Source organism: Cinclus cinclus, chromosome 1, assembly GCF_963662255.1.
Source record: "Cinclus cinclus chromosome 1, bCinCin1.1, whole genome shotgun sequence".
In the NCBI taxonomy this organism is placed as follows: Eukaryota; Metazoa; Chordata; class Aves; order Passeriformes; family Cinclidae; genus Cinclus; species Cinclus cinclus.
In genome coordinates, this window is record NC_085046.1 from 144,011,438 (window position 1) to 144,025,091 (window position 13,654).

Sequence of the window (13,654 nt, forward strand, 5' to 3'; positions counted from 1 at the left end):
AGGAAAATATTTACTTTTAAACTGATTAGGTAGATGTTGATTTAAAAATTATTCTGTGATAAACCCATTTTTCCTAACAGTTATTTGGAGAAAAATTAAAGAATTTGGGAGTAAGTTTTTTGTATGTTCTTCTAACAATGCATACAAATGCACATACCCATCTTCTGGTGAAATACCCAGCACTCCAGCTGTTTCAAAAAGTCAATGAGACTACAACCTCAAATTTACTTTCATTCTAAATTTAAGAAGTGAAACATGAAAATTGTTTGCTGAGGTTTTATTAGCTATTTTTGAGATGAAATATTAGGAAAATTGAGCTGGTTCCATATGCCCCAGTGTGCATCAAAACTGGTGGTAGAGAGTATTGTGTGATAGTTCTGTGTGGTGCCTGTTTTAGCAGCCCAGCTTTTTCTTACTAAACCCAGCTAATTTGTCTTGTGCTCTTTCCCTGCACTGTGTTAGGTACTTTGTTTTCCCTTGCTATGCAGAGTCTGTGTCCCTAATTTTTTATCTTCTGTCCCTTCCTAACGATTACTTCTTTTCTTTCTATGTCAGGAGAAAAAAGTCATTCTCAATGTCAGTATTTTAAAGTGTATTGGGATAATGGGCAAAAAGGAGATAGACAGGGTATTCTCCTGAAAGGTATGAAGGGCTTCCATCAACCCATTCTTTGTTCTGTCTATGATGATAGTATGATTTAAAATCAAGTGTAAGATATTGCTGTCAGTCCCTCTGGGTGCTTTGTTGTAAACAGTAATATTGCAATAATTAGCTTTATGCATTTCTAGTTTTGGGTGGGTATTTTGGTTTTGTTTTATTTTATTTTTTTGTTTGTTTGTTTGTGTTTTTTTTTCTTTTGTTTTGTTTTGTTTTGTTTTGGTTTTGTTTTTGTTTTTGGTGGAATTTTAGTAGTTATTTAGCTACTGTAGAAGCATTAGCCAAGTACTCATTCTTGTTGGTTGGATTAAGACATAGCAGGGGAGATGTGAGGCCCACATACATCAGCACCCTCTCTAGAAGTCTGGTGAAAGGCACCTCAAAAGGAGAGTGTAAGACCTCTGCTGTCAGACAACTTTGAAATACCTGTTTTCCCTTGTGAAAAACAAAGTTCACTCTTTAGAATCTTTAAAAGTTTAATAACGGACAAAAAGGTACAATATCCAGCACTGGGGTGTTTGGCAATCTGCCAAAAAAAACAGGTTAACTTAAAACAATTTTCTTAAATATTTTTACATTACATGGGTTAATGCATTTTCATGAACGTTTATACATATTCAAACATTCCTGTGAGTTTAGATGTTCCAGGAGTTCTTTTGCTTGGTTTTAACCTTTGACTTGTTTGCATGCTGTCCTGTAGATTAAAGCAATATATTTTATTTCTTCTCAAAGCTCTCTTCTGTTTTTACACTTGCTGATAATGGAGAGTCAGTCATTTTTTTCTCTTGGTGTCCTGCTTTTTGTCAGTGTTATCATTCAGATAAGATGGTCCACATATGTGAGAAATAGCATAGCTGTTTCACACCATTATCTCAGTTAGTTACACAAATAAAAGTATTTTAACATTATATATTTTCTGTTTTAATATCATGCAAAGGTTTAATATATACTATATACATTTATCATACTACTATTTTTATAAGCTACATGGTGCACACTGATGGATTATACTATACCAAAAAGCAGTTAAAAGAAAGGGATTACAAATTGTACTATATCAAAATCTTTGTGGTTAATAATAAATTGCAAAGGCTAATACATAAATGTGAAAGCCAGTGCTATATTGCTATGTATAACATCCTGAAGCCTTCCTGGCTTCTAATAAATTGATATTGACTTCAGTATTGAAGCAAAACATTTGTCTTTTAGAAACAAACTGGGTGTTTTGGATATCTCCATATAAAATCCACTCTCTAACATTTTTCTAGGTAACTTAGTATTTCTTTTTGTGTAGGGGAAAAAAAAGTAAGTTGCAGAACTTAGACAAATAAAGTGCCAATGTAAACATTTTTTGGCTATTATTTTTTATTTTGATAACAACACAGATCTTAATGTCATATAGTTTGATTGCAAAGGTGATTAGGTTTTAATTTCAAATGTCACTTAGAGGCGTCTTGAGGTTTCAGGCTGAGTTTTTTTTCTTGCAAGTTTTATGACTTTCTTCTTAAGCCACAAAAACTAAATTCTTATATATTAATGGCAAAATCTTAATTCATCCTCTAATGGATGTTAGGAGATATTTAGGCAAGTGCAGCACATAATTATAGCACTCTAGTTGCAAATATAATTCTGCTGTGGCTTTAGATGGCCCTCAATTTGTTTATTGCTTACCCCAGGACAGAGGTGGAGTGCCAAATATCTCTATGACAAAGACTGGCTAAACAATGGACACATGTGTGGATTATCATTTTTGAAAGAGAACTACTCTCATCTTAATGCCAAAAAGATCGTGTCAACACATCACCTACTGGCAGATGTTTATGGGGTAACTGAAATACTGCATGGATTGCAGCTGAAGATTGGGATACTGAAGTAGGTATCATTCCAGGGTTTATTTTCTAGCTTTATATATTCAGGTAGCAGAGACTACCATTATTCCATATGCATTTTTCTCACACATTGAAGTTCTTTCTTGTATAATATTCTAAACAATTGAAATGCAAGATCTGCAGTGCCTTCAGCTTCAGCAGGAGCTAGGTGTTCAGCACCCAAGCAGATCTGGTTTATTGGGATTATTGGTGGTTTTTTTCTTTGGTAAATTTTGTGTTAAAGGGACATTCTAGATTTATCTTAAATTGATGAATGACCTAGGAATACTTTGTGTTTGATAATAGTGCTTATAATAGCTGAGATTTAGGAGAATTGGTTGCTTAATAGTTCAGTGCTCTAATTGGTGTTCTCTGTAACTTGCTTTTTCCTTCCCCTTCATTGCAGAAATAAGCATCACCCAGACCTTCATCTCTGGGCTTATTCAGGGGTGAAGAAAGAACAAGAACAAAGAACTGTTGGGGTAGAGAAAAAGTTGGTGACTTTACAGGATGCTGTTAATCCAGCTGAAAGGACGTGTCGTAGTCAAAACCATAAAGAGCCACCCAGTATACCCCAGAAGATGGAAGAGACGTACATCACAAGTGAGCACAGTTACCAAAAACCACAGAGTTTTAGTCATGACTACAAAGCAGTCACTGACCCTATGAGCTCAGATGATGAAGACACAAGTAGCTTTGAGGAAGATCAGGAATACCACATAGAGAATAAAAACTGTTTACAATATTCTTTTAAAGATGGTGGCATGAATGAGCAGGTAAGTATCATTTTTCATCTGGGAAATTTTATTTGGAAAAGTATGTTCAGTCTGATAAAACTGAAGCAAATACAGGTATTTAAAAATGTTTTTTTGCTGTAAGTCACCATATTTATCAAATAAGTCAGCAGAAATCACTAGAAGCAAACTTACTTCACCTGGAATTATTTCAGTGATTCATGTTCATTTCAGCTGATATTTGAAATAAAAAGGTATGGTTTAAGGTATTGCCTATGCTAAAAATTTATACTCAATCTAATGTTTTGAGAGAAAGGAAACCCTATTCTTAAAATGCAAGGTCTTGGAACAGAACTTACGTGGTTTATACAAAGTGAAGAAAATGGAACATGTTTCTGTTTTTCTTTCAGTTTGGTTATCTACATGTGTTAGGGGGCTTTTTGTTGTTTGCTAAACTAAAGGGTTTTTTAATAGTGTTTATTATTGTACTGTATTCTTCTTTTAATAGCAATGCTACCTAGAATGCCATCTACAAGTAATGATGTACTGAACAACTATTTTCACCTTGTGCAACTGCTTTTCAGTTCTCTATATTGCATATTTCTTCTAATGAAACATTTTTAGTCAGGATTATATTTCATTGTTTAAACATCTCTTTCTCATTTTTACATTAATGGTTTGAATCCATTATTTGATGGAAAAGGTCTGAAATTTGTTAATCTGATTTTAGTGAACAGTTCTCTGAGCAAAAAGCAAAGAGAACTAAACCTTTCTGTTTTCTACAAACCAGCTGTATGAGGATTAATTGTCCAATTCATCCCCCTTTTGGAGTACAGTTTCTGGTGTGGAAGAAATGAGCATGATACATCTTTTTAATTTTAGTTCTAAATGTGGCATGAAAGCTGTACAATCTGAACGGGGAAATTTTTGGTTCATTCTAATTAAAAATACCTGTTTCTGTGCTAAATTTGCTACATTGCACAGCTATATTCAGATTTATAGTAAGGAGACATGCAGCAGTGTCAAATACTCTTGCCTTCCAACAGTAGTTTAAATTGTCATTGTAAACACTATAAATAGTATAAAGATATTTAGAATTAAAGGAGAGTATACATGGGCAGTTAAACAACACTAATATTTCCTTCAGAGATTCAAGCATACATCTGAAAAGCTAGATGTTCCCTGTTTGACACTGTCCCAAAAAGATCTCTTCTTGTTTTAAGAGTGTTCTTTCCTTGGGTCACCTTGATGACCTTTCCAGTAGTCAGCCTTGATACTAAAATAAGGCCTTCTGCTTAAACATGATAGGCATGCAAAAGCTCTTCTTGTTTTCTCCATGACCTGTTTGCAGTTACCTTAAAACTGGCATTGAATGGGCCATTTTTAAATAATCTGACTTCTCTCTAAGGAGCGTTTTTTCCTCTCTTGTCGAAGTTTGGTTGGGGCTTTGAAGTTTCCTTTCTAGCATTCTTCAGAACCTTTTAATATTCTGGTTTTCCATATTGTTTCATTTTACCCTAATCTGCAGCTGATTTACAAACTTCCATTTCTCTTACAGACAGTTTGGATTAACTGTTATCAAGTCTGGGCTATACATTATCTTTAAAATAGTGGTTTCTTTGGTTTTTCTTCTGAAAGCACAAGCCTTCCCCACCTGAACCTCCTGTTATTTCTTGTCCACGAGCTGTATCCTTAACTCTTCTCCTGCCATCACTCCCTGATTACTTACATTGATCTCAGCTTAGAGGAGAACCTGTTGGATTTTGTGGGTTTTTTTCAAGATGCAATTTGAATAAATGTAGAGGTCATGAGAAGGAAAAAAAAAATTATGATGTTATTTAGATATTCAGTTACTTAGCTTTGAAATATTCCCTACCTTACTGAAGCAGGCTGAAATATGATTTTGATTTTTGAATTATGGACTTGGATCCTTTTACAGCAAGGAAACAGTGGCATTCCTGTGGTTCCAGAGAGGTTCTGAAAATTGTAAGGAATAGATAATTTCTTATTTATATTGGATCACTACCAGTTTGATTACTGAAAACACTGTAGAAGCAAACTTGATGTCTTTAAATATCATAAAAGCATCAAAACTCTCATAACTTTCAAATAAGATCTATCTCTGATAAATAATTTTAAGTCCTTTAGTGAACATTATGAATGTTAACAACACTTGTCCCTTCTGAGCTGCTAATAAAGCTTTCTGCAGGTCAGTCAGAGTTCTATTTGTTTGGTTGGTATTTTTTAATTGATTTGAAGTCTTAAAATGAAAGTTGGATTTTTTTTGCTTAAGTGGTAACTTAAAATCCTTCAGTTCCTATTTTCTTCTTTATGTCTCTTCTCACACTTCCTGTACTTGACTGGAGAAAGAAATATTTTAATAACAGACCTAACACCATTTTTTTCTTATGTGGTGAGGAAAATTATCTGAGCTCTTCAGAGAAGTGTATTAATACAATTAAAGTCATTCTTTACTCTGGCATTTGACATGAACTGACACTGTGTGAGAACATGTGTCTGGCATTCTAGTCCTTAAAATAAAATCTTCAATAGTGAAAGGATTTCGTTGGATATGAAGCCACAGTGGATATAAAATGGAAGCTGTGAATCCTGCTAATTAGCTGATATGCTGAGCATTTTTAACTCATTAAATCTGATCTACTTCCACTGAATAGCTGAAATATCAAATACAGAAATATTAGGAGCTCATGTATTATCTCTGGCATGCTGTGAAGGTACTTTATTAAAGATGTCAGTGTTCCTCAGATGCTATATTTGCATAACTCTGCATGTTACTGTAGCTGTCCCCAAACATGTTCAGTTCTGCCCCAGACTTGTGCTTGGAAGGTAGGTGGGGTCATAGCAGATAGGAAGAGAATTTTTTGTCTTAATCAGCAGACAGAACAGATTGCCCAGAGAGGGTATCTCCCTCACTGGGGATACTCTAGAACCATCTGGACCAATCCTGTGTCATGTGCTCTGGGATGACCCTGCTTGAGCAGGGAGGTTGGACTAGGTGATCCACTGTGGTCTTCTCCAATCTGACCCATTCTGGGATTCTGTGAAATAGGATGTTCAGCTTATTTGTGCAAAATAGTGACTGTTGACATCTTAGTTACTTCTGCATTGTAGAGAATTTTCTGTGGAAACAAACCTTAGGATTCTGCACATTTTTGGTGGCAGTAGACCCATTCAGTTCAGCACTTTATGAATTAAGTTGCTATTTATATAAAAAGGGCACAAAAGTATAGTCTGTCTTACTGCACTAAATAAAGTATTTGAGCTGATAAACCAGTGTTAGGGAAATGAGGCAAAAGGTATAGATGCTTATTTATGTGGAGTCTGCATTTTGTTTGGTTTAGTCTATTGATGTGCCATGGTATGTGGCTTTCTGAGTAAGCTTTTGTCATGTATACAGAAGTACAATTCTAAGCCAACAGAGCTTATCACGTGACTCAAATGTTGAAATCAACACCATAAATTAAAACAAAGGAAAAGAAAATCTTAAATGGCAATTTTTTTTCTTTCTGTTGCTCCTATGAAGAATTCTGCTGAAGGAAACACTGTGTTTGTTTGTAATGAAAGAAGAGGCTCAGAAGAGCAAGTGGACACACATCTTCAATGGCAGCTAAATCTCCTCACCCATATAGAGAATGTACAGAATGAAGTCACCAGCAGAATGGACCTGATTGAAAAAGAAGTTGATGGTAACTGCATTGCCAGATTACTTGTTAATGTACCTGTAGTAGCATGTCTCATAACTGTGTTCAAAGTGATCTGAGGCACTGAGGATGGGTTTTTAAGTATTGTGTTCAAATTTAGGTCCCTGAATTATAAGCAGAGTTTGTGACCTTGATCTCCCCACCCCCTTCCACAAGTTTTCAATGCCCAGTGAAGCAAATTAAGCATTCAGAACCCCTGAGCACAGGTTCAGACTTCAGAAAGCTTACATAACTTGTCTAGTCCTTGTCCAGATATGCATCATAAAGTTGATGGCTTTTTCTGCACCTGCAGCTCTTTTGCCTGATTATTCTAGTAACTGACAATATTTAGGGGGAAAAACAAAGTGTTTGTTGTGCTTTAAACTTTGTTTTTTTATTATTCGTGAGCAAGGGCTTTCATGAAGACAATTCAGTCTTCATGAGAGAACTTGAATGAAATTATATTGTGCAAGAATATTTTAGCACATAAGCAACTAGTAATTAAGGGAGCTTGTAGTCTAATCCTAGAACTCCTTAATTAATCTTTTAACAAATAAAGTTGTCTTATTTCTATTTGCAATTTTACTTCCACTATCCCTGCTTTTCCTAGGTAGTATTTCTAAACTAAGAGGGTTGACCTTTTCCCTTCTCTGTTTCTACAAGCATAGAAGTTCCTTGAAAACATTTGTTGAAGGTTGGAAAATCATTCTGTAATCTGGACCTTGTCCACAGGAGCCCATTTAAAGTGGCACAAGAAAGCCTTGTGTTTAAGGGTTTAATTTTCTGTTCCAGAATTGTCAGAATAGACCATGAACTGAAGTTGCATTTATGTGTGTAAAGGGTAAAATGTGAGCCAAGGGTAAAATTTACTCCCAGATACCTTTTTACAGCAACAATCAAATCAGAAGATTGAATTGTTTAAGAGGAACATGAAGTTGGTGTTTCACTAACAAAATTTCTTCTGTCAAATAAAAATCATAGCCTCAGTGTATTTTCCCTCTTTATGAAAGACAAAGTAAGAAAAAAAAAGTTTGATTTTTATGGAAACTGTTTCTCAAAGACTTAGTCTAATCAACTTTTTCCTTTCCCTTCTGCAGTTTTAGAAAGCTGGCTTGATTTCACTGGAGAACTGGAACCACCAGATCCTCTTGCAAGATTGCCTCAGCTCAAGCGACGTATCAAGCAGCTCTTAATTGACATGGGAAAAGTACAGCAAATAGCAACACTGTGCTCTGTATGACAAAAGGAAGAATAAAGTAAAAATAGGTTCTTTACAGTGAATTTTCTTATTAGCCACAAGACTGACAGGAAGACAGCAAAAAGCTGAGCATTTATCTGGTTCTTTGCTGATTACATTAATAGCCTGAAGCTTTAGAAAGAAGAGAGGAAGTTTAGAGTCAGGAATCTGTTTTGTTGAAAATATGAATATTCAATGTCCTGGCTTCAAAATTATATCTAATATACTGAGAAATGACAGTTTCTCAGGATTTGAACATGTTAAGCAAGTAAATCCCCTGATACAAGAAAATTCAACAAACAAAAACTCTTCGCAGAGCGATGCTACTATTTTGAAACCCTTGGCAAGCATTTCTAAATTAGTGGAATTCAGCTGACTAAAAATGCAATCCTCTTATCTTGCTAGTGAAAGGTAGATACAGAGACAGCTGTATCTTCTCTACAAGGAAGGTTTTTAGGTTATTTCTTTCTCTTACAAGTGTTCAGGAAAATGAACATACTAGCTTTGATTTTTGAAAAAAAATTACTTGTCATGGTCTCCCTTTTAAAATATTTTTTAAAATAGAAATCCCTAGAACAGTACCCTTAGGCTCCTTTAAAACAGAAGTGTAAAATAGTGGTCAGATGTGCCAAATAATATTAAAATCACTGGGATGAGAGTTTGATTATGACTTAGGCAGAGGTTTTTCCAAAGTCCTACTCGGTGCCAGCGGTCTATCCAAAATTGTATCTAGTTTATATTTTTTAATGTTCTATAGCAGTGTTCAGGAATCAAGGTGCAAGTTTTGTCCTGGGTAGTTCTACTCTGATGTTGGCCCTCTGCAAACTTCGCCGTCCTCAGTGAGGATGAGGAATGACAGCAGCAAAACTGTCTGTGGCTGTGGAAATTCTAAACCATTAGAGGAAAAAAATCACAAGATACCTTATTGAAGTTGTTTTTATAATTTTTTTCAGCTTCAATGAATGAAATGTCATGAAACCAAAGGCAACCTACTTGCTCTGTTAGCTCTTGATTTGAGCCCAGGAATTTTCTGTGCTGATAAGTTGCCGCTGTAGCCAGTGCTCCATCCAAGTCTGTGTATGTATATGTGTATAGCTACATGTACATATATACATACCATACACATTTCTATCTACACATGTCTAGTTTTATTACCATGGACTACAAGAACTGGGGGTTCATATTACCTTTTAACAAGCAGTTTCTAAAATTGAAAATAATGTATGTACAGGTTTTGAAATTTGTAAAATATGACTGTTAAAAGGAGGCTATTTAACTGAGGACATTAAGATACTTGAACATTTTATGCCTCATCTCTGTTTATCAGTTCTAGTTATCTGTATAAATGCATTTTAGAACCGATAGACAGTAAACTTGAATTTACCTTTTGATAAGAGTACAAGCCACTGTACATTCAAAAATTATTTAAATTTGCAAACACACTGTTCTATATGTAAGGTACTGTATGTAAAACTGTTTATTAAAACTATTCTGCATACTCTACATTTTCCACTTTTCTTCCTGATCTACATAGAAATGTAAAAAAGAAGTGATTGCTACTATGTACAGACCATCAAAAAATCTTGGAATGCCTTTTAAGGATGCATACAACTGAAAAATGTGCCAAAGATGGATTATCTTGGAAAGACTTTGCAACCAGTGCATTGAACTTTCATGATAAAATCATTATTGAGAAAGAAAGCAGCGTGGCTGGTTCATTGCTAAAGTAAACCTACCCTGACCTTTCCTCTCTGTCATACCTGAAGTGAGTTATCATTCCTGATGGCCAAAGCAAAGTGTAAACCCTTGTTAATGAGCAGTTGCTATATAAAAAGTCTTCCCACATCAAGCTTGTAGGAGACCTCACTGAGCTGCATCACAACACGGAATTATGGAATGGTTGGCAACTCCATAATGCAGAAAGAACATTAGAGCTGTGGAGTTGTTGATGTTTTACAGCAACTGTTAATAAATACTCTGTGTTACATAGTTGATGCTTAAATAACTGCTTCAAAAAATGAATAGTTGAGCGACCTACTTGCTTTTGGATATGTGAGACATTTTTATAGACTATTCACTTGCTGCATATCCTTGAATGTGGTACTGTGTGTACTGTATAAGAGAAGTATAAATCCAGATGAATTACTTTGAAACAAAGTGGAGTGTATTTACAGAATTTATACAGCATACACTGTAGCAGTATTATGCAATGTGTGTGCATGTGTGTGATGTATTATAATTGTAAGTGTTACTGAAGGTGAAGTTGGACTTGGAAAGTTCAGGGGGGAGGACAAAGGTTTTATTCTTACTACAGAGATGGAGGAATGGTATCCTGAAAAGGAAATCCTAAGGTCAAAAGTTGAAGTTGCCCTTGCAGCTTTAATGTGTCTTCTGTTTGTATGGGTAATAAACTCTTAATTTACACAAATATGTAATTTCACCCCTCAAGATCCTGCCTTGTTCAGGATGGACTGTGCTTACAAAAACAATCTGTTCAGTATTTTCTTTAATGTTCATTGTGTAGTCATGTATTATAAAAATTCCTGCAATCATTCATATCTTTTAAGAAATACAATCTCTTTGTCCATATGGACCATGCTATGTATGATACATTGTGTACTGCTTGAATGTTTCACAAACTTGTCTGAGTTTGCTTTCTCAAGTCATGGTGCTGGTCTGTAACATGTGACATTAGTTTCTGACCCCAGTTTCTCAAGTATTCAAAGCCTTGGGATGCTTTTGAAATTTTTTTTCTAAACACAAGTCAAGTGCCAGAAAAATGCTAAGTGTTTTTTGCACAGAATGTAACCTACAGTTGATTGGTTTGCTCATGTGCCAGTCAACCCCAGTGTGATCTGGCTCTTACCATTGTTTCTTCCTAGTTGGCCTTATTGAGAGAATCTTATTTCTGTAGGCATAATTTTCCATCTGTCTTCCTGCTTCCTCTCTAAATAAGCCAGGGATGTACACTCAGTCTACTTGCAGCATCACTTATTGGTATATAAATTGTGACTGCATTGTTTGATGGAGTGGACAGACCCTCTCTAAGGAAAAATAGTACATGGCTATGTAAGGACTGTTTGATATGTGTGCACAGAAAGGCAAAATGTTTAAATTTGCAGCCTTCTTTCTCTGAATAGGAGTTCTAAATAGTAATAGACAAAAGGGAAATACCATTTTACAGAAGCCTCTTGTGATTTCACAGAGCTAAATGGCGAACTTTTGGAACCTTTGAATGCCCAGCTTTTTGTCTGAGGTTTAGTTAGGAGGTTTTTTTTGTTATTGTTTAATGGAGGTATCAGGGTGATTTTATTTCAAAGCCTGCTCCTACTTGTGACCGTACTGAAGGCATCTTGATCAGGGATTCTGCGTTTCAGTTGCAGTGATGGCAGGACAGCAGTACTGCAGTCATAAATGAAACATAGTGTTGGTGCTGTGGTCTGGTGTGACATGGTGGGGCTGCTATGTTCTGGTTACAAAATGGACATACTTCAGGTCATATGGCAGGGAGTGGGTTGGAAGATGCTTCCTGTTAACCCTTTTCCTGGGTAGCTGTAGGTTGAATAGTGCCCATATTTTGGATATTTTGGCCTTAGATGCATAGATCTATGTTCAGCTGTGGAGTGGTTTACAGTGGTAGAAGCCTGTCATTTTCTTTTAAACAGTCAAAGAAAATGGGCTACAATTTTCTGATAGATTTTCTGGATTTGCTGGGTGGCAAAAAATTGAAACTGGTCTTCCATGGGTACAGTAATCTTGTATGGTTAATAGCCACCTGTCTCTCTTAATTTTGTCTATGAGCTTCCACACATGCTCATCTATTCATTCTGCAGCTTGCATCTGTTCCTCCTTTCGTTCTTCAGCTTTCTACACTCTGGCTTCTGAGGTGCCTGGAGGGTGTCACTCCTCTGTTCTCATGCCCAGTTCTTCCTGGCTGCTGTGGGAAACAGTCGTGGGGAAAGGCCTCGTTTGATCTTCTGTCCACAGCCTCCAGAATGTCCTGGGACTTGTGTACAGTTGAAATGTGTGCACCATAATCAAAATCTCCAGGTGTTTTTGATACATTTCTTAAGTAAGCCTCTTCTGTCTTGTGCAATTGGTGATCTTCCTCTGCTCTCATCTGGCTTTTATCTTAACTAGACTTGAATTAATATTATAGCAAAACCTCTCTGGTGCTGTTGGGCTCCAGCATTCCTTACCAAACCGAGGGTTGGGATGCAAAGGAGTCATTCAAGCATTACAGAAAAAACATAAAAGTATTTGATGTTGTAAACCACACTATTTTTCCTTTGTATTTAAAGGCTGTAACCATTTTTCTTCACTGGAACTTTAAAAGGCACAAAACAGATCCTGAACGGAACTGGAGTTTGGTGTGAAAATCAGCAAGTGGAGGATGGGCAGGACTCTGCAGGCAGGGGCTTCACAGCCAAAGGAGCAGTCAGGCTGTCCCAGCTGCTTTGTCCTATTAGTAGCTCTGTGGAGGTGCTGGTGTGTGAAGGGGGTGTGTGCAATGATGCCATTCATTTGCAAGCAGGATTGTTCAGAACACTGGAACTTACGTTTTTGCTCTACTGCTTAAATATGTTTCAGTATATGCACCTTAATTTTGGAGTGCTTGTTAAGGTCAGAAGCTTAATCACTTTTGAAATGCCCATTGCTATTCTCACATTTCACATTTTTTTTCTGTTGTACTGATTGCATATGGCTTTAGGTGAGGATTTTGCAGAGGCTGTTTGAAATGCTTCAGTAATGGTTTCTGTTATGCTTTGTTATGTCCTGGGCACTGGGTTTGGGGGCCTGTCTTTAGCAATAAATATTATACACTATGTGTATATCTGTTTGTATATGGAAAACAATACAGAGCATGTAACAATGGTGAAAATACACTGCACAGAGTGTAGATTGTGCATTTGGCAGCCATTCTGCACTAGCCTGAACAACCCAAATGAAAAATTTGAGACCACATAGAGAAAATAAACTAGCATGAAAAATCATTCAGGACAGAAGTTCCCTTCCCTTACTCTGTGGGCTGGATAACTAAAGCTAGTTAAATTGCTGTTTGCTTCAAACAGCTGTCTTCCTTTCTTGAAAACTGGCCAAGCCTCCTGTGTTCAGCTGTAGTCACATGCGTCAGTGTATTGTCACTAAACACTCTGAGAGAGGCAGCACTGCACTATGATTAAATCTTCTATGAGAGAAGCAAAATACTTCCTTCTGTGATTTGTTTTTTATAATAGCAATAATGTTGACTGCATTCTAATACTCACAATAAAGGTCTGTTGAGATTGTTATGTGCCTGGGCTCCCTTTCCATGGACTTTTCTTCTGTGAGCTAGTGAGTGTTTGCATATGTTTTAAAACATTAGGGAATCTTCAGTTGCATGTTTAGCCTGTAGTCCTTAGGTTATGTGCAGTCATTGATACTCACTTTTCTACATTGCAAGGCTCGAGGGAATCT

At 36.2% G+C, this 13,654-nt stretch overlaps 1 protein-coding gene across 5 annotated transcripts in view; it reads left to right on the top strand.

Annotated features, from left to right (window-relative positions):
* Window positions 1–10,805, top strand: part of PHF20L1 (PHD finger protein 20 like 1) — a 55,297-nt gene extending 44,492 nt beyond the window's left edge. For all 5 annotated transcript variants that reach the window (XM_062491796.1, XM_062491805.1, XM_062491831.1 and 2 more), the window contains 4 exons: window positions 2,334–2,529; window positions 2,932–3,301; window positions 6,804–6,966; window positions 8,058–10,805. In XM_062491796.1, the coding sequence (XP_062347780.1) occupies window positions 2,334–2,529; window positions 2,932–3,301; window positions 6,804–6,966; window positions 8,058–8,200 (872 nt within the window). In that variant the 3' untranslated portion in view covers window positions 8,201–10,805. The remainder of the gene's footprint in view (window positions 1–2,333; window positions 2,530–2,931; window positions 3,302–6,803; window positions 6,967–8,057) is intronic.
* Window positions 10,806–13,654: the final 2,849 nt, after the last annotated feature.